The sequence below is a fragment of the Aspergillus viridinutans genome, assembly GCF_018404265.1.
Source record: "Aspergillus viridinutans IFM 47045 DNA, scaffold_1, whole genome shotgun sequence".
NCBI classification, from domain to species: Eukaryota; Fungi; Ascomycota; class Eurotiomycetes; order Eurotiales; family Aspergillaceae; genus Aspergillus; species Aspergillus viridinutans.
In genome coordinates, this window is record NW_025091217.1 from 3,813,759 (window position 1) to 3,841,439 (window position 27,681).

Here is a 27,681-nt window from a genome sequence, read left to right on the forward strand (position 1 = left end):
GTCTGTAGATACGGCACCTACGGCCTCTGGGATCAGCCCTCCCCCCCTTCACCCTCTGCACGGCACAAAGGTGAGCGACCTGACTCGGGTGCTAGCCCAGACACGCCGGCGTCAGGGCCAGGAAGGGAAGCTGACAGTACTCAACCCGCTGAAATAACCGCTTCAGCTTGCTGTCATCCGTGATCAACTGGTATGCGCAAAGCTAGCTCGACGAGAGCGCTGCAACGGCACTGAAGGTAGGATAAACTTCCGGTGAAGTAAAGAATGGCGCGTGAGCAAGTTGGAACAAGGGCCTTATGAGGTAGTTTTATCGGCCTTATAGAATTGATTCAGGTGCGCGATCGAGAGTTTGTGAAGGTATTCCACAAAAATTCGCGTTGGTCGATCCTGATCAAGAGACTCCTAAAGCAAAAGCATTCAGCAGGATGACGAACAAGCCATACACTAAGTCTTTTCAGTCGGATTGTGATTCACTGTTTCAGACGTCGGATTCGGAGGTTCTCGCGAACGGAAGGGTGGAATCCATCAGAGGCTTTAGCCCTTTGCTGGAGCAAACAAGGAGATTGCGTCTATGCACCGTCGAAGATTAAAGAGGTGACCACGCCACAGATGATGCTTGCTGATATACTGAGCGTATACAGGCAATAGAAAGAAATATGGAGGGACTGACGAGTTGATGTATTATTGTCTAAAAGTTGCAGTGCTCGTGCGCTCGGAAAAAGAGATGATGGATTGCAGATTCATGATGTGCCTTGGTGCCTGATGTAAGGTATGCCTGAGGGATTACTACTACTTACCTTAGTACGATCGGATATTTGAGTTATCGGTAATATAACCTGTTCTTACGTTAGCGTCTGGTACCTGCGTATCGTTCTCTCTCCGCATTTCCACTAACCTACGAAGTATTTAGGTCAAGATTACCTAACATAGCTAGGTAAGGTATGGATAAGGTAAGCTGCCACTGAGGTAAGGAGCTCAAGTCTATTGATCCTCAGGTGATGACGATGGTAACGTGTGCGAGATACACTGGACGACACAAGAGTCTTTACTCGTTATTCCCCATAGTGATTACTTTGCCTTAGCACTATGTTCGTCCACTAATTAGGGAACCTAACTTATGTCGTTCCTGCAATACCCCAAATAATTCTTTGGTAAAGGCTCCTTATTCGACTTTATCCAACGTCCAGTGGAGCTCACGCACTGTCTGATGTTACCCAGCCTGCATGATTTACTAGTATGGTCAAGCAACGCTTTGGAGAGCCCATTCCTATCGCCTGCTGACACCTTTTCCATGTGCCTAGGTTGTCGGTCTGTCGGAAACCATTGCTTTCTACTCTGGTAGGCTGGCTATTCCTCTTCTTACGTGCCTAACGCTTAAATATCATGATATAGAGATACAAATTACGGCTGAAGCTGTTGAGGAAGCAACTACTTCGAACAACCGGACCCTTTATATAATGCTATCGCGTGTCTCAAGTTGGCGTCAATATGCGGGCTGGCGATGAAACCGAAACGAGCATGACGCGGCCGCAATACCCTGGGGATGATACTCGGCCTACCAGCAAAAAAGAACTCGCCGGATGGTATAGCTATGGCTGGGCAGCAGAGGTATTTACGGTCTGCGCTATGGGTATGCAGAAGTCTGGCATCGGACCTTCGCTCGCATTCATTCGCTCCTAAAGTTGACACTTACCACAGGCTCCTTCCTCCCCATTACCTTAGAGCAAATGGCTCGCGACCGTGGTGTTCTTTTATCCGATAAGGTGACTCCCTGCAGTGCTACCTTGAATGGTCCATCGAAGACGTCCACACAAGCCCAGTGGACGCTTTCTTCAAGATATGATGCCGGAGAACCAACAGTGGTAAACCAGTGTGTGGTCTACATATTCGGTGTCGAGATAAATACTGCAAGTTTCGCAATGTATACCTTCTCGGTGAGTGTCTTTATTCAAGCCATCTTGATCATATCAATGTCAGGAGCCGCAGACCATGGAAGACATCGAAAGCTGCTTCTAGTGGCTTTCGCTGTGATTGGCTCGGTCTCCACAATGCTCTTTCTGGGTGTGGTGCCTAAGATCTATATTGTGGGGTCAGTGATTGCGATAATTGCAAACACCTGCTTTGGAGCCTCCTTTGTGCTTTTGAATTCATTCCTACCCTTGTTGGTGCGCCATCATCCTTCTGTGCTTCGGGGTGTTTGCGAACCGCCCCCTGCTTTGGATGGTTCTCGCGCCGAAGAAGGTCATTCTGATCCCACAAACGATATTGATCATGGCATTGACTCTAACGCCACCTCGCCCCTGCTTCATGCCCATCAGGGAAACTGCGAAAACGCTGCGACGGACATGCGTCCTGCAGCTACCATTACAGTTTCGCAAGAGCTGAAGCTATCAACTCGGATATCTTCTTTTGGAATTGGAATTGGCTACATCGGTGCGATTATCCTACAAATCATCTGCATCCTCGTCGTCGTCGCTACCAACCAAACTACCTTCTCCCTGCGTCTCGTACTGTTTCTAATCGGGCTCTGGTGGTTTATCTTCACAATACCAGCCGCGCTCTGGCTGCGATCTCGCCCAGGCCCACCATTGACTACCACTCATCAAGGGAAGCACACCCGCTCTTGGATCGGCTACATGGCATATGCCTGGAAGTCGCTTTATCGGACAGCAGTGCGGACACGTCATCTCAAAGACATCTTACTGTTTCTCGCGGCTTGGTTTCTTCTCAGTGATGGAATTGCCACCGTCAGCGGGACTGCGGTACTCTTCGCAAAGACACAACTCAGTATGCAACCCGCGGCTTTGGGACTTATCAACGTGATTGCAATGATGGCCGGTGTCTTGGGGGCGTTTTCTTGGAGTAGTGTCTCGCGAGTATTCAATCTGAGTGCGTCACAAACAATCATTGCATGCATTCTCTTATTCGAGCTAGTGCCTCTCTATGGTCTTTTGGGGTTTATTCCAGCAATCAAGAGCCTCGGATTTTTGGGCCTCCAGCAGCCGTGGGAGATGTTCCCACTCGGAATTGTGTATGGGCTTGTCATGGGCGGCCTATCCTCTTACTGCCGCAGTTTCTTCGGAGAGTTGATTCCTCCTGGCAACGAAGCAGCATTCTATGCTCTCTATGCAATTACTGACAAAGGGTCGAGCATTTTCGGGCCTGCAATTGTCGGCATCATCACCGATCGCTACGGTGAAATACGGCCTGCATTTGTGTTTCTTGCAGTTTTGATATTTCTCCCGTTGCCGCTAATGCTACTTGTGGATGTTGAACGAGGGAAGAGAGATGCGCTTGCTCTTGCTGCAGAATTGCAGCCATCAGGCGCTCAAACCTACGGAACGCTTCCAGGACACGAGGATCGCGCCCAGCCAAGTGGGCTATAGGTACTATTGATCTTCTAAGCGATCATTAGATTTGCCCAGCAGAGCTACGCTTATGAAGGAAGCCGATTCGGTCAACACTTATTGGAACACGGCTAGCCTCGTTGGCTAGGAACTTGCTTCTCTCTCCCTCTCTACAATCGTTGTCTCAGTCTCTTTCTCTCGGATAGGACAGAGTACGCACTAACTTGGAGTGCAAATGACACAGTGAACTACATAGCTTTACAAGCCAGCACCTCGAAGCTTTATACTACTAGAAAAGGCGATATTTCCACTTTTCAGCGCTTTTGGACGTGCCATTATGCTACCATACTCTGCGACAGAAGTGTAAATTTCCCATAAGAACTCCAAGCCATGTAGAGAGTATTATGAACCATACACTTGGTTAAGGAAGTCCGGCCCAAGGATGGCCAAAATTCATTCATTGTGTCAACCGCAATATTCGAAAATGACTGGTTTACTGAGGACCGTCCAGGCAAAGACACCTATTCATTCTGCTCATACAAATTCCGTTTACTCCCTTTAGTGGAGAATCAAACGTTATCTATTCACAGTTCTAACCCATCAGGAGGCAGTGAGGTACAGGTGTTCTTGGCCTCCATTTATGATTTGCCGGGGATCAACTTACCGGCTTAGAAATCGCATCAAGAATGAGGAAGTACCTCAATAGTGTGGATGATTGACTGGATCGACATCGACTCATTAATTTTGTATAGCGAACCACGAAATATCATCATTCTGCCTCATAACAACCTAAGTAACATCTTCTACTCCATGGCAGCCAGGCGCCGCTCTGAATATAAACTTATCTGGCAAATTCAGTCTGGAATCTGTAGGTATCACACTCCTTACACGAGCTTCCAACAGTGCATAAGCTTGTGGTGTGTTAAATTAGTTTATTACTTACTTTTAGTCACCACCCTCAAGGTCAAGGACCGTTCCCTGGTTTCCGAGGGTTTGACTATTTTTATTAACTGATAAAGGTAATGAAGCTGCTGTTGCAATCCTGTTTGGGGTGGGGAGCGAGTAAATGTCTATGGAGCAGCACTCCGTATTCAACCAACTCACAGCGTCAAAATATGGTAGTTCAGGCCCAGGCACCTAACTAAGGTACTTTAGGTACTTTTATACTTACCAAGTGCCTTACTACTCTGTGCTTCTATCCAGTTATAGGTACTTTGTACTACCTACCTGTTGATATTCAGAATATTGATTAAGTACGTATAGGAGTCAGAAACTATGTTTTAGAAGCAGATTGATAAATGAATCATACCGAATACAACCTTCTGGTTCCATGATGAAGGTACCTAGGTAAGGTAGCTTAACAAACTTGAGGAGACAATACCTCCGGGTAATGATACCGTACTTGATTCCATCCAATGTATGGCGCAGGTCCCTATCCTAAGGTAAGGTACCTAGGTAAGGTAGAGTTGTAATAAATTACGCGGTAAAGTACCTCAGGTACCTTAGGTACTTCAATAAGGTAGGTTTGTTATTTTATCAGGTGTGCCTGTCTCTAGCTGATACAAATCCAGATACCAAAGAAAATGCAGGGGAATGGAAAGAGTACCTAGAGCAGAGGTACCGAAGTACATACTAGGCAGCTACCTTATCTGTCTTGTGAAGTACGTACAGCATGTATATAGCGATAATGAAAGTTATAGAGGACGGAGGGACGGAGTATGGTGTATCTATCAAAGACTCTTACTGGTACCTAGGACTTGGGGTGCGGGACATTCTTGGTCGAAAACTTACCTACTTTTTGGATCTATGGCCCTACCTTAAGGTATCTATGGGTTCCGAGGTGGGTATTATGTGTATTATGGGTACGTATTATTAGGTTGTTACCTTGCTGGATATGATTTATCAGCTATCTTATTATTTACGGGGTATTTACCTATGATTTTACGAGTCCCTTGCAGGATTCACTGTTTAGGCGGATGAGCGGAGCCACTCACAGAGCTCAAACAGCCAGCTGACTGCAGAAAGAACAAACTGTCCTCAACTCTTCTCCATACCTGTACTTAACGGGGCCGCTCACCTCTTGAATCGTCTGTTCTCCCTCTGCCGTGCTCTTCCCATCGTTCTCATTTCTGCCTTTAAGCTGTAGGGTAGCAACCCGGACTGAGATTCATCCTTGTCCAACTCTCAACTCCTCAGTCGAGCAGGACTAGATTGGGTCTGCAGCTATTTACAAGAGGATCTTCATCTTTGGTCTTGATTTATCCCATTAATCGTCGTTTCGTTTGTTTCCGAAACTTTTCTATATCATGCGATCTTTTGCTCCCTGGGTCTTAAGCCTTCTCGGGGCTAGCGCGGTAGCCTCTGCTGCTGACGCGACAGCTGATACCACTTCCGATGTTGTCTCTTTGACCAAAGACTCGTTCAAGGATTTTATGAAAGAGCATGACTTGGTGCTGGCCGAGTTCTATGCGCCCTGGTGCGGCCACTGCAAGGCTCTAGCTCCCAAATATGAAGAGGCTGCTACTGAGCTCAAGGGAAAAGATATCCCTTTGGTCAAGGTCGATTGCACTGAGGAAGAGGACTTGTGCAGAGAAAATGGCGTCGAGGGCTATCCTACTCTCAAGATCTTCCGCGGCCCCGATTCCAGTAAGCCCTACCAGGGAGCTCGCCAGGCTGACTCGTAAGTTTCACTACTCCCAGCGCGCGCCTCTATCAACCCTCGTCCCTGATCATCTGTGCTCTGCTTTCCCCTTCGATACGGCCTTGCCTTCCGGTTCCTAGCCGCCTTCTGCATCATTGACTAATCTTGCTTAAAAAGAATTGTCTCCTACATGATCAAACAGTCCCTCCCGGCCGTCTCAACTGTCACTGAAGAGAACCTCGAGGAGATCAAGACCATGGACAAGATTGTGGTCATTGGTTACTTTGCCTCCGACGACAAGGCTGCCAATGATGTGTTCACGTCTTTTGCTGAATCTCAGAGAGACAACTACCTCTTTGCCGCGACCAGCGACTCAGCTATTGCCAAAGCGGAGGGTGTCAAGCAACCCTCAATTGTGCTCTACAAAGACTTTGACGAGAAGAAGGCTATCTACGATGGAGCGATCGACCAGGAAGCGATCCTCAGCTGGGTGAAAACTGCCAGCACTCCTCTTGTGGGTGAGATTGGCCCCGAGACCTACTCTAACTATATTACGGTATGTTCTTGTCTCTTATGATCGGAAACAATTAATCTGCCTTAACTGTACCAGCTAACCTGGACTGTGTTCTAGGCCGGTATCCCTCTCGCGTACATCTTCGCTGAGACCAAGGAGGAGCGTGATCAGTATGCGGAGGAATTCAAGCCCATTGCTGAGAAGCACAAGGGAGCCATCAACATCGCCACTATTGATGCCAAGATGTTCGGTGCCCACGCCGGAAACCTCAACCTTGACCCCCAGACATTCCCCGCTTTCGCTATCCAGGATCCGGAGAAGAACGCCAAGTACCCTTACGACCAGTCCAAGGAAATCAATGCCAAAGACATCGAGAAGTTCATCCAAGATGTCCTTGATGGCAAGGTTGAGCCCAGCATCAAGTCTGAGCCTGTTCCTGAACCCCAAGAAGGACCCGTTACAGTCGTGGTGGCTCACTCCTACCAGGATCTTGTCATCAATAACGACAAGGATGTTCTTCTCGAATTCTACGCCCCGTGGTGTGGACACTGTAAATCGTGAGTGTTGCCCGTCCTCCTACCAAAAAGCTGGGATGGAAGGTGAGCTGACGAGTCTTTCATAGTCTGGCCCCCAAGTATGAGGAGTTAGCGGCTCTCTATACTGGTGATTTTAAAGATAAGGTCACCGTTGCCAAGATCGATGCTACTGCCAACGACGTTCCTGATTCCATCACCGGATTCCCTACCATCAAACTCTATCCCGCCGGTGCTAAGGATTCTCCCGTTGAGTATTCTGGCTCTCGTACCGTCGAGGATCTGGCAAACTTCATCAAGGAGAACGGCAAGTACAAGGTCGACGCTCTTGAGGCTGCCTCAGAGAAGGTTGAAGAAGGGGCTGATACCGCTTCCCCTTCGGCTACATCCACCGAGGCTGAAGCTTCTGCTGCTGCTGGCGACGAGAAGGGCGACGACCATGATGAATTGTAGACTACTACTTTAGCCGAAGGACTTTATTTTAGTATCCGAATTTCAAACATCATGATTGTATCCTACCCCGAGCAGATTTCACTTTTTCCTCAGCTTCTTGAGCTGGCCATCCCAGAAACCTCACTGCCCGGCAGACAATTGCCCTCTTGATACTAATTCTATTTAACCATATGTGGCTTAGCAAAATGAATATGGTAAGAGCCGCAACAGAGCCGCAAGTCTTCTGTCAGCAACACTTTCGCTACGCTCGCCGACTTGACCAACCGAGGTACCCACACTTGTAGAACGCCATGCTACAACATCTTCATTTGACACTCGTCAACAGGATAAGTTGGTGGGGTTGGGTGAGGGGGGGGGAACTTTCTTAGTCAGCCTGAAGACCTGGCAGTCAAGGGAAGCGTGTCACATGTCCATCACATGATGTATGACTTCCTACATCTTCCCAGACTGCCTGTATGTAGCAATAGAGATGATGATAATATATTCAGTTTCTACCCTATATTTCCAGATTGTGGTATAGAGATACTATAAATTAGTAGCATATCTCCTATCTAACCAGGAGCACTAACCTCTTCTAACCTCTATGAAATTAAAGTAATGTCTGCAGTGGATTTTGTGCTGATAACTTTATGAGATTAGATGCTATTTATATTCTACTTAGGAAGATGACATAGTAATACTCTACTATAATCTCTACTATAATCTATAGATTAGTGCTAACCCTTCTCTTCCCCTCTTATCTATTATAAACTAGCTAGACAAGACATCTGGTCTGATAAGACATTCTCTGGGGCGCTTTAACTGATAGTTAAGTTATTCTACTAAGACTAGCTAATAGCCTATACCTACTAACTTTATCTAATAAACTTCCTCCTTCTATGCCTAATATCTTATTAACTCTCCTGTGTGATAATTAACACTAGCTTACTAAAGGAAGAAGGTCTAACTTATAGTGAATATATTTCCCTCTCTTAGTAAAGGGAAGTCTGCCTTAATAGAAGATGTCTATAGTATAGGATCTAGAGCTGGGTCTAGTTATACTAGGATATATAATAGATAATCCTCTAGATTAGGCCTAATGAGCTACTCTCTTAAAGATATAGACTAAGACCATCTCTCTATGCTAGAATTATATTAATCCCTTAAAGGTGATGATATCATCATTACCTAAATAAGGGATAAAACCCTGCTTAAACTAGATTAGTAACTAGAGGAATCTACAGAGGGGCCTTTAGTTACTAGGCTACTTTCTAAGAGCTAACTTAAGATTTTAAAAGAATTATATACTATAAAGTAATATAAACATTCTGCTATATTAATTATATAGCTTTAGAATTATAGGAATAACTCCCCTAAATTTAGTGATTTAGTTAATAGATATATTATAGTAGTTAATGTTGCTAAAGCATTAGGTATTATATTAATAATAGGCTATAAATATATAGAAAAACTATATATAGAGATATATTTAGGTACTTCCTTATCTAAATACTTTAGGATGCTCTGTAATATATTACCTACTATAATAAAAGATTTTAGGATAGGTCCTAACTACTAAGTAGATAGATATAACCTACTAGACCTTAATACTCTTAGCTATAGAGGTAGTATTAATATTAGTATTACTAATTACTTTAATACTATACAGAAGTAGAAAAGAGACTAATATATAGAAGAATATATCTTCTAGCTTAAATAAGCTATTAAGGATTAATAAGCCCTTACTAAGAGGATATAATAACTTAAATAAGCATCTATAGCTAGGACTAAATATAAATATAAATACTAGGTCCCTAGACCTTAAGATCTTACTAAAGATATCTATAGTCCCTATAACTATAGCCCTTAACTATATAATAATACTTATAACATCTACTATATATATAATAATAACCCTCATAATGCCCCCTATTTCTATAAGAACTAGCTAGATAACCCTACATAAGTAGAATGCTACTCTTTATAAGATATATATAATAGAGCTAACTTATATAGACTTAATAACTACTATAGGGGTAGCACTAGTAGATACTATAGCTATAAAGATAATAAGTATATTAACTACACTGCTAATAATATAGATAATTATTAGGGGTTTCCTAACTATAGTCCTTAAGAGGAAGAACTTTCTGTATATATAAATAGAAGGGAGGACTACTTTAGATATTAGACTAGATACTAGATAGGTGCCTATAATAACCTACCTTATAAAAGCTTCTAATATTCTTTCTTAAATAATAGCTTCAGGGTAGTGGATAGGCCTTTCTAACTTAAGCTAGATAATATTATAACCTTTAATCTAGCCTTAACTAATATAAAGTTCTTTATATATAGAATTTAGATTATAGCTTAATAAGAGGGCATATAGTCTATTCTAAATATACTTTTTTTTTATCTAAAGGGCTGTATGTTAACTTGGTATACTAAGCTACCTAATAATATTTAGGATGAGATGGCCTACTTACTAGATACCTAGATAAGAGCACTAGATAATGAGTTTATAGCTAACCTAATTAATATAAGATATAAAGTATATAAATTATATTTCTTATTTACCTAAGTAGATAATATAACCCTTATAGACTATCTTATAAAGAAGGTCTTACTTCTATGTGCAGTAGGCACTACTAATTCTAAATCTATTAAAAGTAAACTATAGGAAGGTCTAGACTATAGACTTGCTAGCCTTATTCTACTAACTCTAATAGAGATACTTGAGTAGTTTAAATAGAGGATCTGGGTAAATAAAGCTAGAGCTAGATATCTTTAGGATGCTAAATAGTATAAATCTAAGTATAAATAATAATCCTTTATAAAGGATTATATAAAGGAGGATTAGATTAACTACCTACTATCTAAGCTTAGTAAGAAGCTGCTTAATAATATAGATATTAAGGAAGACTTAATAACTAATAAGGCTACTAATAGTAAGTCATCCATCTAGAGGTATTCTATAGGTTATAAACTAGCTAGGCTATATTACTACTATAGTAGTAAGCACTAGGATAATAACTATACTAAAAAACCTAAACCTAAGTAGGTTAATATATTAGAAGTTAATAATATTAATAATAAGGATATTAAACTATTAGAAGAACTTACTTTTAATATAATATCTAAGTCCTTAAACTAAATATAGGATATTAGGAGAAGGTCACTATCCCTAACTAGCTATAACCTCCTTAATCACTATAACTATAGAATAGTTAGGTTCTATGTATTACATTTATATTAGATATCACCCATAAGCCTGAAAGTTACTATATTAATATAGGATTAGAGCTGTGTATAATATCCTAGGATATTTATAATATATATTTTACACAGTATAGAATAACTCTATATATTATATATATAAGAGGGATTGGTCAAGACACCATTACCTCTATATAAATTATATAATTAATAATCACTCTTATAGATATTAATCATAATAAGGCTATACTATAAGGTAACTTCTATATCCTTCCTAATCTTTCTAAGGGAATAATTATTAGTATAGATATATACTAATAGAATAAAATAATTATTAACTTCACTAAGAATACTATCTATATTAATGGACATAAGATATGTACCACTGCCACTAAATCTATTAAACTACCATCTAGGAAGAAATGTAGTGTTTATATAGCTATATTATAAATAATATAGCTAGGGGACAGTACTACCCTACTAGTATAGTTCTTAATATATATTCCCTAAGATACTATAATGCTTTAACTTTCTCCCATACCCTAAATAGATACTTACTATAACTTCTATAGAAGTTTACCTTGCGCCCTTATTATAGTGTATAATATAATATTACTATATGCTAACCTAGGGGATGCTTAGATCCATATTTAAGAAGGATAACTACTAGGATATATTAGTATACTAGGAAATATAGCCTATATATAGTCTATAGTTAATTAGATCTCTATAATAGATAATGCAAACATACTGCACATAGCTACTAAGGACCTTAATAAGATACTAATACCAGGATTAATAGAGCCTCTGTAGCTAGATCTAACCCTTATATTAGATACAGACGTCTTGGAGCATTAGGGTATAAATTTCAGGCTATGGGTATAAACCATCTTAGATAAATATAAATACCTATTTAGGCCTGGTATTAGTAAGTTTACTAATAGTATTAACATACTAATCCCTTTTAAGGATGAAATAGATATTAATAGATTAAAATAAATACTATTTACTCTATTAAACTAGGACTGTAACATGATGGATTCTATTCTTAATTTAATAAAGAAAGAGGGACTTCTTAAAGATATTCTACTATATAGATCCTCCCCTATAGCCTTACCTGTGTTTGTTATATACTAATATAGGAAACTAAGGGTGGTTATTAACTTATAATATATTAATACTAAACTAATTCTGAATGCTTATCTACTCCTATATTAGGATAATATATTAGGGGTAATAGGCAGTGCTATAATCTTTTCCTTACTAGATATTACTAAAGGCTTCTTTAACTAACCTATATATTAAGAGGACAGATGGAAGACGGCCTTTACTATAAGATATTAGGGTTATAAATAGCTAATAGTTATATTAATAGGATTAGCTACTATACCTAGTTTCTTTTAAGTATAAATAGAGAGGATATTATCCTAATACCTTTAGGACTTTATACTTATCTATATAGATGATATTATTATCTATAGCTATAATCTAGATTAATACCTTACCTACCTTAACCAAATCCTTATATTACTTAAGGACTCAGGCATTATACTTTCTCTATCTAAATATTATTTTATATACCTATCTATTAAAATGCTAGGATACTATGTATCCAGACTTAGGATTAGCACTACTGAAGATAAGATTATAGTAATTAAGGTAATAGTATTCCTAGACATGCTTAAAGGCCTTAAAAAGAGAGTTATATTCTTTAACTACTATTAGTTATTTATTCTATAATTCTCTATTATAATAGATCTACTATACTGCCTTAAAATACTGCGCCTGCAGCCTAGACCTAAGAAGGGTTATATAAGGAGGAAGTATGTAGTAAATATATTAATTAATAATAGTAAACTAGATGATATAATATATAAGAAACTTATCCAGGATGTAAGATATATATAGAAGGAGATTAAGAAAAGGCTTACTACTATACTAACTCTAGTATACCCTAACTTTACTAAACTATTTAAGATATATATTAATAGAAGTAAGGAATGGGGCTTTAGTATTATAGTATATTAGGTTAATAAGGATAGTATTAAAAGATTAATTCTTTTCCTTTTAAAATATCTAATACTAGCTAAATATAACTATACTATAATAGAGTTAGAATATATAGCCCTTATATAGGTATTACTTAGACTACCCTAATATATAGATAGTAACTTTATAGTTATTATAGACTACTCTGCCTTAGTAGATGTGCTATAGAGGAAACTAGCTAGCTACTTAATATAACTAAACTATTAGGCACTCTTCTTAGACAGCTTCCTCCCCTAAATAAAGATTATATATTATAAAGATAAATTATATATAAATATAGACACCCTATTATGATTTCCTATTCCTGTCTCTATATTTAAATTATAGAAACTAGATAAATAAGAGGCCTTATAGCTATGCTAATACATTACTAAAGATCCTGCTGTCCTTAATATAATAATTATTATAATATTAGTAGACTAAATCTTTCTCTAAGTAGTATATAATTAGCTGGCTGCTAATAGAACATTCTGACCACTACTATAAAAGATTTAGGACTAGATATAAGATAAAGTAGTATATAATAAGCTCTCTGCTAATATACTATAAAGAATATAGAAGATTTAGAATTAGGATATACTAACTACTAATGCTCTATAAAGAATCTAGAGATAGATATAGGATAAGCTAAACTAGGATATCCTAACTACTGATAGTACCTCCTAATACCATAACTTCATCCTTAGGGATGGCTTGCTATATAACACCTATACCTTTAATAAATATCTATATATCCTATAAGAATTTAATAAAATAATATTTAAGTAAATATATAATGATAAAGGCCACACTAGCTTTAATAAAGCCTATAATATACTTATATTAGAATTCTTCTTACTATAAGTAAAAAGAGACCTTCATAACTATATCTAGAGATATCTAACATGCAGGATCTATAAGAAGTCTAAATACTAACTATATAGTAAGCTTTAACTAATTAAGTAGCTAGTAGATGTACTATAGGTCCTCTATATAGATTTTATTATAGGACTTCTAGAGAGCTAGGGTTATAATATACTACTTACTATTATAGATAAACTATTAAAAGTAGTGTGGTTAGTCTCTAGTAAGGAGATATAGACTATAGAGGAATAGGTAAACTTATTCTTTAACTCTATCCTTAAGGACTAGGGACTCCCCTAATCTATTATCTTAGACTATAATTCTAAATTTACTAGTGCTTTCTGGATGAGACTTTTCTAAAGATATAAGGTCTAACTATATATAACTACTGTGTTTAATCCTTACTTAGATGGATAATCTGAAAAGATAAATAATATAGTAGAGGTCATTCTTTAATACACTATTATAGGATAATATAAATTATCCTAGGTCACTATTCTACCTGAAGTAGAATAGACTATTAATATACTCCTATTAATATTAACTAGTATTAGCCTATATAAGATACTCTATAGGGTGCTGCCTTGGCTACTCTCTATACTAGTAGATAATAATAATAACTTTATAATATACAGGATTAATGTCAGGATAGCTATTAAAGATTAAATTAATATAGTAAATATAAAAATAGTGCTAGCTTATAATGCTAAGTACAGACCTATTAAGCTAAAAGGCTAGGTATATATTAAACTAGCTAAAGGAACTAATATAGGGTACACCCTACTATACTTATTAAAGCTATCTACTATAAAATAGGGCCTGTTTAGGATTAAATAAAAGGTTAGTAGACTTATATATAAACTAGATCTTCCTGCTACCTGGAAGATTTATCTAATTATATTAGTTATATACTTAGAATAAGCCCATCCTAATAACCTATATAGTTAGTCACTACTAGACATCCAGAACGCAGTGCTAATTATAGTGGATAGGTAAGAAGAGTATAAGATTTAATATATTATATACTAGTTAGTGGATTAATGCCTTATAGAATAGTGTAATAGAGAAGAGATATAAGAACTAATAGTAAATCTAAAGAAAGATATACTAGACCTGCTTAAGTGCTTTTAAGTAAAGTAATATTAGAAATAAGTAAAGATAAAGTAGAGTTATACTAATCTTATCTTTTACTATACTTTATCTTATCTTTAGCTTACTCCTTACCTTACTTAACTAATACCTTACCTTATATTTTATATCCTCTATAAGTATAAATACTTACTTTACTCTACTTTTCTCTTTATAATCTTCCCTTCTATATATATCTTTCTCTTATTATTATTTTAACCTTATCCTTATCTTAATCTAATATATTATCTTTCCTCAGCCTCTTACTTTATTATAGACGGCGACTAGAATAATAACTAGAATTATAAATATAATAATATATCTGTAATTAATAAGAAGAATCTTATAAAAAAGGCACTTAATATACTAGATGTACAGCTATAGACACTAATAGATAGAGAGGGCCTAGTAAATAACTAAGATATATGGCATATTATTAAGCTATATATAGATAAGCTGCCTATTCTACTAAGCTATGTTAAACTCTTAGATGTGTAGGTATATAAGATTATTATAAATAAATTAATTACTGCAGATAAGAGAGTTATAAAATAGCTATTTAACTTTAGTATATAAGGTGGCATCTGCCTAGGTAGAAAGCTAACTAGCCTAACTATCTTTATTTATAAAGGCTCTAAATAGTACTTCCTTATTTTTATAGAATACTATATACTTTATAGAACACCCTGTGCCACTATTATAAACTAGCTATATAGGATATAGATAGATAGCTCTTAGAGAAATAAGGACAGACTTAGATGGTTATTTAGTCTGGTAGAGGTGCTAAAGACTGCAAGAGAGGAGTCTAGTCTTTTTATTAATCTAATAGACCTAATAGCTAAACTATCTAAGACTATATAGTATAAAGCACTGCTATCAGACATTAACCCTATTAAGTATGACTAGGAGTATATTCTGCCTACTATTAAGAATATCTCCCTAGTCATGAAACCAGCAACTGTCAAACTCCTTGTGGATATTGGAAGAAAGATAATATTAAAAATATCTAAAATTAGGGATAAGATATTTACCTTATATACCTATAAACAGCCTATTACCTTAATATTAAATGCATAGCTTATTACCTTAACACTAGGCACCTTAATAGTCTAGATTACTAGTGTTAATTCATGTCCAGTACCCCCTATATCATTAAATGGCCTGAGTAATGAATACATTAACGCCATGATTAAATATATTAAGGAGGCTAAGTCAAAGTTAAATAACCCTTCTAGCATAGCTATGGGACTAATGCCAGGCTAGATAGCTATACTATAATATTTATAACTACTAAATACCCTAAATAATAACTATCTTGATGCCCTTATAGGATGGTTGCTAACTGTGTCCCTACACCCATTAGATCCACCTATGTTGAACCTGCTTGCTACATCTGTAGGCACATCAGATCCGCCCATCCCTAGCTTAATAGGTATAATATTAAACCTGCCTAGGTAAACTACTATAGCACCTAGACTTACTAGCACTATACTCTTAACTAACCCTACTATGTCCTTTAGTGATGACCTCTGTAACATAAAGTAGAGATAGCTTAGAATAGATAACTAAAGGGCAGACTCTAACCCCTAGGTCTAAGTAGTAAAATAAATTATTATTAATATAGAATGAGTAGAGCAATAGTACTAGGAAAAAGCTAGGGAACTTATAACTATAATTAGCTCTATATAACTTATAGTTAATATAATGAGGGGGAATCTTAAGCAGCTATCTTTTAACTCTCTATTTTTAGTAGTGGTATAAATAATTGAGAGAATGATATAAGATAATAGCTATAACTTATCTAGTGTCTAGACTGTATCTAAAGATATGAGATAAGTACTTAATAGGATGTGCTCTAGCTAATTATCCTTCTTAACCTTTATGTATTTATGTTTTCCTTTTTTTTTTTTTTACTTTTATAACTGTCCTTTATACCTTACAACATCTTAATATTCATTCCTTCCTTTATGTTTTGCATTTTTATGGCCTTTTTCTTTAAAAAGGTGCTACATCTTCCCATTCTAACTTCGCCTGAGATGGGCTTTGTCTAAAGCAGGGACCTGTCACATATCCATCACATGATGTATGACTTCCTACATCTTCCCAGACTGCCTGTACATAGCAATAGAGATGATGATAATACATTCAGTTTCCACCCTACGTTTCCAGATCGTGGTATAGAGATACTACAAAGCGTGGGGGAAGGAATTCTAAACACAAACTTAGGACACTTGAATTTTCTACGGTACAGACACGCTGATACAGCTGCAGACGCCGGAATCACAGAGACGGCCCCTTGGTGATTGATAGTAATGGAAATACCCAAATTAAATCAGATGTTCAACAGCTCATGTTGCAGGTTCAGCTGCAGCTAGAGCCTCAAGTGCATCGACATCATCGTCAAATTCATCAAGTGATCCGTCAGGGTCCATAAGTTTCACGCTAGCAACTTTGCACTCTTCGGAAGGATCCGAATCAGGCAGTTTCGCGGTGGATGTCTTCACCTGGTCGATCACAGGAGACGGGTCCGAGATAGTGGCAAGCGGGCCGCCTGTCTTTTTCGGGGTCAGACTCCAGTCAATGATGCCATCCGGACCATAGCGTTCGGCGAGCCACTCGTTACATTTTTTGAAATGGCCATTGTTGAACTAGACTCCGCATGAAGTCTCACGTCAGTACAAAGGGGCTCGGTAGGGTCTGCCATGATGGCGAGGGAGTGAAGCAAGACTTACAAAACCTCTGTGAGCGCTGAGCGGACTAGGATGAACCGACTGCAAAACGCAATGCTTTTGCCGGTTGATACCGGCTACGCGCTTCCCTGCCGGCGAGCCCCAGGCCAGATAAACCACTCCATTAGTTCGTACTCGAGCGACGGTGTCGATGGCCTTTTGAGTGAAGCGTTCCCATCCTTTGTTTGAATGGCTTGCCGCCTGATGAGCGCGGACTGTTAAGCAGGTGTTGAGCATGAGTACTCCTCGCTCAGCCCAAGGTATCAAAAGGCCACCCTTGTTTGGCGGGGACTGGAAAGTAGGGTAGTCATTTTTGATTCCGGTATAGATATTCACCAGAGAGGGAGGAGCAGGAGTGGGAGGGCGAACCGAGAATGCTAGACCATGAGCCTGATTATGGTTGTGATAGGGATCTTGGCCGATGATGACCACTTTCACTTTGTCCAAGGGGGTATGTCGAGACCTGGGGTTGACCTTATTAGCAACATAGTTCGGCGCGTCTCGCGGATGAAATGGCTAGGAAGGAGTTGCACCAAGAGTAAATCTCATTCTCTGGAGGAAAGATCTTTGCACCCGACTCCTTCTCCTTTTTGAGGAATCGCTTCAAGCCCAAGAACTCCGGTGTGACCAGCTCCTCCTTGAGCTTAGACAGCCAGCTTTCGTGCAACGTATCAATCTCCAGTCGCAGGAGATCTTGCTGCTCAGGCGTCAATGAGGCCACCCATTTGTCTTTGTTGAAGTTCGAGGAAGGGGTCGAAACGGTCAATGTTTTGGCGTCGACAGGCCTGGGCTTAGGGGCACCGAAGAAGGACGTGATACTGCCATTGGCCTTGGGCTTCTTCGCATCACACGCTGGTGTTGATAGATGGTTAGCATTACGTTTGAGCCCTGTCGGACTAGCCATGACGCGCTTCCTTCGTGTGTGAATAGACCTTGAATGTTGAGATCCGCGACTTGAGAAGGATGAAGGGGTAGTAGTAGTAGTAGTAGTAGTAGTAGTAGTAGTATAATAGATTCAAGAAGAGACGGAATGTAAATACTCAGTGAGTTAAGCAAGAAAACTCACCTAGTCTGGAAATGTGATTAATCCACATGTAGAATCATCTCACCATAATTGAGCTGTGGACTTGAGTGCTCCGCATCAGCACTTAGCTTCCCCGTGTAAACGCGTCGCTCCAGCAATGATCGCGTGGCTCACGCGTATATAGTACTGTAATGTGGACTTGGCATCAATTTACCCTTTCAAGTCTATGTCAAGTTCAAGATCCGAATCCAGATGAGATTTCAGAGCCTGCACTCTCTGGTGCTATCTCTTTATTATTAATAATCCTTGGGGCGATCAAGACTGGTACCACGCGTTCCCAAAGGTCCCGAATCATCCCTATCCGTGGTTAGTCTATTTCTATAGCAGCACTGCTAAGTGCTAGCTAAGCACTTCATGCTGCTATGGATTAGCGTCAGGATTGATCGTTATTAGAATATTTGGAGTATAGCCCTGCACGAAACATTGAGTATCTATGAAGCATACTAACATAGCCGAAAAGGAACCAGCAACCGTCTTCCTGGGTCCAGGAATTCTGCCGCATCTGTATTTTCAGCTTACACTATGATGTGAGGATGGAATTTAAATGGGTTGCTGATACTCCCCAATCGCGAGGTCGCAGACGAGCCATTCGAGCATGTGCAGATTGTCAGCGAAGAAAGGTATCATTTTACTCTTCAACCAACCTTCCTCTCCCCGCCCGATCATTGCATTCTGCTGTGTGCTTTAGCCCTCTTCCCGATATATATTGTCATGCCCATCTACACCCGAACAGCATCTAATCTACAATGGCGGTCTGAAGAGCTAAGTCATGTTGTAACAAGAAACGCTGCCGCCATATTATCAACTCAGGGTCTGTCTCAAATCAGGCGCAAGCTCTTCCAGGAGATCAACTTGAGCGTGCTGCTCTTCGTTCCAACAGCAATCAGCAGCCAGACGGTCCATCATCCCCTCTGGGCGGCGCTGGGCCAGCGAAGTCTACCATTTTGACATCTGTGCCGCCTGGTAATTCCAGAGCAGAACGCTTTGTAGGAGATCTCAACCCAGAAGCTGTGATTCGCGAGAAATTGGATGGTGCATCTGGCAGCCGCTTTCGAGATCGGATTGGCCTTTGGATAAGCTCCCAAAGCAGCGATGGCCCCGGAGATGATACAGCGTTTGATGTAAACACTGCTCCGGTTAATTTGTCGTTTACGCGGAGTCAACATTCCCAATCTGTTGCCTCTTTATTACAAGAGCGGTATTCGTCAGCTTTGAATGCTTGTCATCGTCTGCCTTCGCCGACTCGGGACCAGTTGATTGCCATCTATTTCTCCAGAATCCATCCTATCCTTCCGCTTATTGATCAAGAATCCTTTCTTCGTGCCTACTCCCATGGAAGTGCGTCCGTGTTCCTGGAGCGGGCAATTTGCCTTGTGGCTGCCAAGGATCAAGCCGCCAGCTCGTTTCTTCGTACAAGCATCAATGGTCCTCTCAGTACGTCTCGACAGTTCTGTTCCGAGATTTACACTGGACTAGTTGTCGCGATGGACGCCGGGCTCGAGTCGGACCGAATCACCCGCATACGTACATTAGCGCTGATGTCTTTACATTGTGAAGGCCACGAGGGCGCAGAGGCTGCACCTATGCATCTTTGTCGGGCTATCCACGAGGCTCAGACCGCAGGTCTGCACTTGAACAGACCTGATCGAGTACACGGGGATTCTCTATCGCGACTTTTCTGGTGCCTCTGGACCTTGGATAAGATGCACGCAAGCATAGGCGGCCGTCCAGTTCTCCTTGCCGACCGGGACATTGGACTGAGAAAACCCATTGTCAATACCTCTCATCCTAAGACTACATTTGACGTGTGGTTTGCCATCTCGGATTTGCTCTCGACTGTGATCTCATTCTATAGGCCATCTGCGGATCCTACCGTCGGCTGGGAAACCAACTTTCCGTCTTTTGAGGAGATCATGGGTGACAACTTCGGGGAGGAATTGGACTTTACCATGTTGGGTACGCTCCGTGATCTTTCAAGGAGGATTTTCTCTTCCCTCAGTCGACTGCTGACCGCCTCGAAGGCTTCCTTGAAGTGTATTATCATGCCGTCGCCATTCTTTCGTGCAGGTCCGGGATGCACGATCGCCCCCAAAACTCGAATTCCGGTATCCGACAAGGTCTCGCTGCGGTCCGGATACACTCCATTGTAGCAACTGAATGTGCCCAAGATTTGCCCCCTCTCCCCATCATTCCATACGCGCTATCGCTTTCTATGAGCGTCTCCTATCAGCAATTTCGGTCAAGTAGGCTGATTACCCATTTTAACCGAGCAAAAGCCAGTTTAGAGGCGTGCTGTTCCTTGTTGGAGGGTATGGGCATTTACTGGTACTCTGCAGAGGCAATGGCACGTCTGGGACGGAGGGCCTTGCGTGAAATTAACGTGGCAAAGCCTGGACTGCACCGATCCCAGGGACAGGGCGTTCGGCAGCTGATGGACCCTGGAAGCATCCCGTCAGTGTCAAATGCAGTCACACCTGCTTCTACCGTGCAGCTAGCGGATGACAATTATAGCACTGGCGTTTCTGGTTGTGTCCCCGCACCTGTTGCGCCACAAGAGGGTCCTACGAATTCACCCACAGAGTTGCAGAGTCTCGAAGAAAATCGGCAGGATGCTCTTGAAGATATTGACATGCTTTTTGGTGACTTCCTTGACCTGTCCTTACCAACAAACTTCTGGGACCCGGTCTTTCTCACTGAGGAGGACAAAGGTAGCACGTGACGGCGTAATTTGGGAGCGTGTCAGTATGATAAAGTCAGTATGCCCTGTGCACATGTGCCGCGCTTCAGAACGAAGGGACCTTTTCGTACCCTCTCATTGGGAGAAAACGAGCATTGTGGGAGGTGCGGGCTGTCGATCGTCATTACTGGCAGTAACCTGACCAGCAGATACTTATGGTTTCTTGAACACTATTCAACTACATAGTTCTCTACAGAAGGGTAGTTCAAAGGCTCAAGCGCGTACGGGAAATGCTGAGACTTCTCAAATCCAAGTCCTTTTTTTTTTTGCGGGCGTTGGCCTCTAGCATCTTGATGCTCTTGCATGGCTGCGAAAACAAGGGTGTTCATTATCAAGTCCAAACACGTAATTTCCAGACGTAAACAGAGACTTGTGAAGTTCTGTCCAGTCGAGTCCACTTTAAATCAGTCTAGCATAAAATGAGGATTTTAAATAAGGTTGATATCTATCTATATCGTGGTACTAAGGTACAGGAATACTCGGTACTCTTTGCTAATCCAGTATCTTAAAACTAATTGTCATTGGATACTACTTGATATCATATACCTTATGAATGGCTAGCCCCTGACTTTCAAGCATCGGCTAACACCCTTCTGCTGCACCTAAATTCCTGGGGTTAATATAACAATATAATAATTTCCAAGCTTGAACTACCATGGGGTAGATAAAGGACTACCACTTCCTCCCTTCAAAGCCCTGAATAATAGGCTGAATCTGAGACTTTGACCTTGGGTTCCACCATATCTTTGCAATCTGGGCCGCGTCTTTGACCCTAGCCCAAGATCTTAGATCGATACGTTGTTGTTGCTCAGTACCAAGGTTTCCCTCCTGTTTTTATTATGTATATTATTATTGACTAAGGTTCTGGACTCTTGAGTCTCCTTGATCGTCGGTATATTAAACAACCATTACTATTAATAATATCGTTAATTACTATTATTCCGCACGGAGCCTCCCTCTATGGTTATCCCCAATCCTTCTAATCCTTCTCATTTGTCCTTGTCCCACCAGCTCTCAAATTACATATGTCAGCCTGGCTGATAACAAAATTAAATTTGTTGCCCCCGAGGTGGCTCCGTAATAATAATGTTCCCACAGACAGTCAGTCTACTTACCTAGATAGTCTATCAAAGGCCCATAGTTACTCACTTCAACGGGCTCATTCAATTGACCGTTCCACAGAGCATTTTCATTTGCTCTGCTTGTCCTCTTCTATGGGTTCCAACTTGAAAACACACACACTCCCTTCGATCTCTCCTGCATTGATCCCTGTACCATCGTTCAATACGGTCAGGAAATCAGCGCGCATCGCGTCCCTACCTAATGGATCTGTACCACTCGCGCTTTATTTGGCTTAACACTCCTCAAAAGGCAACCCATTGCGCTGCCAGCTCTCTTTAGCGTAGTTGAGTGGGAGAGCACGATTTACATGGTCTTCATCACCAAAGTCCAAGAAGAAAAGAAAATTTAAGGCTCCCAGAATCCGCCCACATTGTTGATCCTGATTTGGATGACTTGTGAAAGACTCCGCCTCAGGATTGATGGCGTCTGCGCCCGAAAACCGAGAGCTGCAGGCAATTGCCCCCGGTGCCGAACAAGACAACGATCCTACACCTAGCGACAAGAAGCCATGTAGTAGATCGCCTGTTCACCCTATTCCACAGTTGCAGGGCCCGTTCGAAGAATCAATCTTCGAGGCAAGCCAGAAACAAGAAACCCAATGGATCGTCAACCTTGACGCCCAGTCTCGGAGAAAAGGGTTGCTCGAAAATGACCAGTATGAACGGCTTTGTGGGAGAAAATGGCGCCAACGAGCTGGCGAAAGGCAAGTGAAACTCCATAGGACCAGATCAAGGGCACTTTCCTTACCGTCGACCAACAAGCTAATAGGTCACAGATATCATCCTCTGTGGAAGTTGATCTCTCAGATCTCATTTGGAGTGCATTTGCTGGCCAAAGGATTGGCGAAATCCAACCTAGAAGTTTTGAAGATCCTCCAGCGTCATGTGGATGAGCTTGACGGATTCATTGAGAGAAATACCGAGGACTACTTCATCATCCAGGTTGACGTCCGCACAAGGATTCAGTATCTCAGCCTGCCCCTCCAGAATTTGGATGTTTTTGATGAAATGTTGCAGGATCGCAACTTTCGCCTCGCTATGATTGGATACAATGAGAAGATCGAACATGCAATCGACCGATTTACCATGGCAGTGAAAGATTCCCTCAAAGACATCCAGAAAGGAAGAGAAGCAATCGGTGCTTTGTGGCATTACATCGGAAAATCTGCGAAAGAAAATAGGCCCCTCCCCTGTGACTTGGTCGCTCTCTATAACGCTATGCTGGCAAATACAGAAGGCTGGAACATGGCGCTGTCTAAACTTAGCAGAAATGGAATGGCCCTTGAGTCAGCTCTTGCACAGCTCGGTCTGGCCATCACCGAGATGCAACGGCGCATAGGGATTGCAAGCAGGAGAGATGTGGTTAGTATCCCGCAATGCATTTTCCTCAAAATTCTCAGTAGGGACGGAATGTTGATTTTAGTGCTAGGTTTCGCTGCTTCAGAATCCCGACGGAGCTTTCCACCACAGATCATCAAAGAAGCGTTTCTTCGGAAAAGCTTTATCCATCCGCGCATCCCGCTCCTCTGCCTTAGCGAAGCCACTACCTTCTGACCCAGATACTTTGGCAGCAGTCGACCCGCGCCCCATATCCAGGCAGACGCGAGGTCACCGAATGTCACAGAAGAGCGTTCCAAACCTCCGAGCTGCCAAAAATTCCGAGGAGTTTTCATCGGAAGCTGAGGAACGAGGCCGCGCCAAATCCGTTCACGGTGCCCCTGAAAATCGGGGCTCTACCACTTTTCTTCCTAGGATACAGAGTAGCCTCAGTAGAAGATTTTCCCGGGCTAGACTCGCGACAAAGCAGAACGTGAGTGGAGATGTTGAAGGGACGCCGAGCAAACGACCCGCCACAGCTCCTTCCAGATCACTCAAATCTCAAAGCACTTTTCTGGAACGACCTCAAAGCCTGAAGCACAACAATAAAGATAATGACAAGGACACAATGAATACAACAGTCCCGCTTCCGCCAAACCGTTCTTCCAAGTCCGGGCGCTTGGTCAGGCCGGACACCATAAAAAATCAGCTGTTGCACTTCTTCCAGTCGGACAGAGTAGTCGAGGCTTGGGAGAGCGCAGCGAACAGAGAGAAGAAGATTTTTCGCTCGGTGTCTCAAAAGAAAAAAGGGGGCCCATCGAGCGTGTTCCGTGCAAGGGCTACTGATACCTCTGATATTCCTGGCTCGCGGACGACCTTCTTTGAAAAGGACTTAGAGCAACAAATGGCCTGGCTGCAGGAAGGAACCGAAGTACTGAACACATATTCGTTAAAGCCAAGACGGAACGTTGCTCCTAGAATTCATGTCCTCTCCGTACATACAAGCCTGATTCAAGAATCAGAAGAAGAACATTACTATGGCGATGAGATCAGGGAGAATTCTGCCGGAGATGGTCAATCAAGAATAACGGCCCTTCCGGCACCACCCACGGTGAGCACAGCCACCGCCGTTCAATATCATTCCTGCGTAAAGCTAATTCTTGCAGATCCTTGAGAGATTTCCTCGTGTTCCATCTGTGTCCGGATGAGAGACGCACTGCCCATAATATGCTCTGTTGTTATTGGACTTCCAGCACGTTCCGGCATATGTGCTTCGGACTCGATTCGGAATTTGCTGGCTTTGATCATCACTGAAATCAATGATCGAGGGCAATGAACTGCACAGGGAGTCCTGACCTACATCCATTCCTCGGTGTAGAAGATAAGACAAGGAGATCGAGGTTCCTGAAACTTGAACAGGAAAGATAAGCTCGCCGTGCAGGGGTCGCCACTGCCTACTACTAGTAGTGGTGTGCCCCCTGGCACGGAAATGCCCACTAACTGGTTTACACTACCGAATCGTTTCCAGCGGCCCGTCGCACCCGAAAGCAAGCGCGAGCCTTGCTTCCATCATGATAAGCCTGTTGTAGGACTGCTAATAGTCAAAGGGGCTGCATCTATTATATTCAGCCTTGTCTCTGCGCAGGTGGTCGAGAAACCGAGACTTGCCATTTATACACTTGCGGTAGCCGTCATCAATCACAGTAACGAACTGGCCGTATTTGCGGAACAGGCATGTCTCAGCTCAAGTAGTTGTCAATCCATATATCTTTGGGCGACAATATGAATCGAAGACACAAACAAAGATACTTATACAATCATAGGGTGAAAAGGGACTGAGGCACAATGCGTTCTTCCCTTGCGTTGCATAGCTCAAAAATTCCAGAAACCCAAGCACTATATAAAAGACATGTAGTAAGGTAAAGAAAAAGAAGGGAGGGGGAGGGGGAGGCTGAAACTGTCCTTCAATAGTAGTTTGATAGCACATAAAACGCCACTGGAACCGAACAAAACGAACAGACTTCTACCACAATCGAGGATGAAGTGTCCTAATACACATACGTCGAGCAGAGCAGGAAAAGAAAAGAGGTCGAATTACAGGCTCAACAGCACGAGGTTCATGACATGAGTTACTTGCAGCGTTTCTCAACAATATTGGGGCCATGCTCATCGTATTCCTTCTTTGAAATCCACATTTGATGGAAGGTCCCCAGACTGGCAAGGATGCTGCCTCCGACCCACGAACCAAACTTCCGCTCCGCCGTGTTTCCGGACGCAGAGATCCTCACTCTTGGTCCAGGATAACTCTGCATAAGCTCCTGGTTCAAGCGATCGGTGAAGCCATAGAGCAAGCTCGATGCGCCTGTGACGACAACATTTGCCAGGAGGTGGGGACGGACATCGACATCGACGCCGTTCAGCGCAGCCTTGATAAGTTCTGGCACAGTCTGCGCTTGAGTTGGAGTTGGGAACACCGACTCTGGGTCTGGAATGGCCGCTTTGGCGTCAAACAACGATTCAACCACCCTGTACCGGTCGATCCCAAACACTTGATTATAGCCATCGGGGAACTCAAAAGGTCTTCCAGGACTGCTCTTCGCAACCTCCTCGTTGGAGACGCCGTTTGGACCGGTAGCGGAGAGTTTGTTGGGTCCGGGCCACACCTGGACAACACACTCCTTGAACTCAGACAATGTTCGTTCTTCCATGAGAGTGCGGTAGGACGCATCTGGTGCCTTGTCAGATGGAAATGTCTTGTACTTCGCTTGCGCGGGCTGTCCAGCATCGACGGCTGTCTTAGAGGCGATGAGATAGTGCGGTGTGATAGTGATCGGTTGTGGTGAGTTGGTCTTGAACAGAGCGCGGAGTTGCGATGAAATGTAGTCGCCCCCGAGGGGAGAGTGTTGAACACCGCGCTTCAGTATCATTCCATCGTGGACCGGAGTTACGGAAATGTTCGAGGCGCCAACGTCAACGACCAAAGCAGAAGCCTTACCGGCAGCGAAGCTAAAAGCGACGTAAGCACAATGATCAGCTAAGAGAATGAGTGTATAGAATGATGAAAACATACGCTGCAAGAACACCATTTCTGGCCAGGTAAAATGCTGGCGTCCCCCACTTCTCCATGGCAATTTCCACGGTCTTCTCGCGCGCTTTCGTAGGATTCCAGCCGCACTCAGTCATGAGGAGGGGGCTGTCCGCAAGAGGCTTCTCATCGGTTTCCACACCTTCCATTTCCGAAGGCAGTTCGCCATTGGGGACATCGTTTAGGCCGTTCTGAAAAGGATTTCCAGCCTTTGGTCCAGTCAAGCGCGATGTAAAAGAGTACTCCCACACTTTCTCCGCCATGTCCCAGTCCTCCACAACGCCGTCCCTCCCCATCGGATTATGAATTGACAGCCCGGGCCGGGGAGTGACGAAGATGTCATCGCCAAAGATAAGTTTCTCTTGCGCCTCGTAGGTGTACTTTCCATAGTATGTCGGGATCACTGATTTCGGTGTATCTTCACCGGCAAACCCTGCGCGCGTTGTAGAAAATCCTGGGTCAAGAACAATCGCCGATATCTCATCTTGTACGCATAGCGCAATCAGCATCCATCGCTTTAGATATAGCCGACAAGGTCCAACATACCTCCACCGTATTCGGCGGTCGATGGTGGAATTGAAGGGTTCATTTTGGTATTCGAAGGGGTACAGCCTGCTTAGAAGTCGAGGCAGACTGCGTCCTGCTTCTTTTGCTGACAAGTATCACTGCTGAAGCTGATCAGGCCACCAAAAGATATATTGCCAGACCTTCCTTGTAAGACAGTTCCAGCTCAAGATCGGCAGGTTGTGTAGGTAGGTAAAAAGTGACTGTTAGGTCTTATTGTTGCGGCGCGGCGGCGGCGGAAATCCTAAGCAGCGTGCGGGCGCGAACAGCGGAGACCAACCACAGACAGCTTCGTTGGCTGCATCATCACGCGGTGGCCAATCTAAGCTAGTTTGACATTC

General features: G+C 42.2%; 6 protein-coding genes across 6 annotated transcripts; 4 read left to right on the top strand and 2 right to left on the bottom strand.

The window, feature by feature from the left end:
* Window positions 1–1,488: 1,488 nt before the first annotated feature.
* Window positions 1,489–3,386, top strand: Aspvir_001082 (MFS transporter; the record flags this gene model as incomplete). The annotated part of the gene is made up of 2 exons (XM_043266212.1): window positions 1,489–1,630; window positions 1,699–3,386. The coding sequence occupies 2 exons, from the start codon at window positions 1,489–1,491 to the stop codon at window positions 3,384–3,386; spliced, it is 1,830 nt and encodes a 609-aa protein (XP_043122147.1).
* Window positions 3,387–5,653: 2,267 nt separating this feature from the next.
* Window positions 5,654–7,488, top strand: pdiA (protein disulfide isomerase PDI1; the record flags this gene model as incomplete). Its single annotated transcript, XM_043266213.1, has 4 exons — window positions 5,654–6,027; window positions 6,166–6,544; window positions 6,620–7,059; window positions 7,125–7,488. 4 exons carry the CDS (start codon window positions 5,654–5,656, stop codon window positions 7,486–7,488), a joined length of 1,557 nt encoding a protein of 518 aa, XP_043122148.1.
* A 9,563-nt stretch (window positions 7,489–17,051) lies between these two features.
* On the bottom strand, window positions 17,052–18,336 carry Aspvir_001084 (uracil-DNA glycosylase; the record flags this gene model as incomplete). The annotated part of the gene is made up of 3 exons (XM_043266214.1): window positions 17,052–17,351; window positions 17,436–17,895; window positions 17,966–18,336. 3 exons carry the CDS (start codon window positions 18,334–18,336, stop codon window positions 17,052–17,054), a joined length of 1,131 nt encoding a protein of 376 aa, XP_043122149.1.
* Window positions 18,337–19,262: 926 nt separating this feature from the next.
* On the top strand, window positions 19,263–21,235 carry Aspvir_001085 (transcription factor domain-containing protein; the record flags this gene model as incomplete). The annotated part of the gene is made up of 3 exons (XM_043266215.1): window positions 19,263–19,268; window positions 19,344–20,472; window positions 20,538–21,235. 3 exons carry the CDS (start codon window positions 19,263–19,265, stop codon window positions 21,233–21,235), a joined length of 1,833 nt encoding a protein of 610 aa, XP_043122150.1.
* A 1,559-nt stretch (window positions 21,236–22,794) lies between these two features.
* Window positions 22,795–24,899, top strand: Aspvir_001086 (uncharacterized protein; the record flags this gene model as incomplete). Its single annotated transcript, XM_043266216.1, has 3 exons — window positions 22,795–23,736; window positions 23,804–24,802; window positions 24,858–24,899. 3 exons carry the CDS (start codon window positions 22,795–22,797, stop codon window positions 24,897–24,899), a joined length of 1,983 nt encoding a protein of 660 aa, XP_043122151.1.
* Window positions 24,900–25,820: 921 nt separating this feature from the next.
* Aspvir_001087 (actin family protein) lies at window positions 25,821–27,365 on the bottom strand (the record flags this gene model as incomplete). The annotated part of the gene is made up of 3 exons (XM_043266217.1): window positions 25,821–26,697; window positions 26,762–27,260; window positions 27,323–27,365. 3 exons carry the CDS (start codon window positions 27,363–27,365, stop codon window positions 25,821–25,823), a joined length of 1,419 nt encoding a protein of 472 aa, XP_043122152.1.
* Window positions 27,366–27,681: the final 316 nt, after the last annotated feature.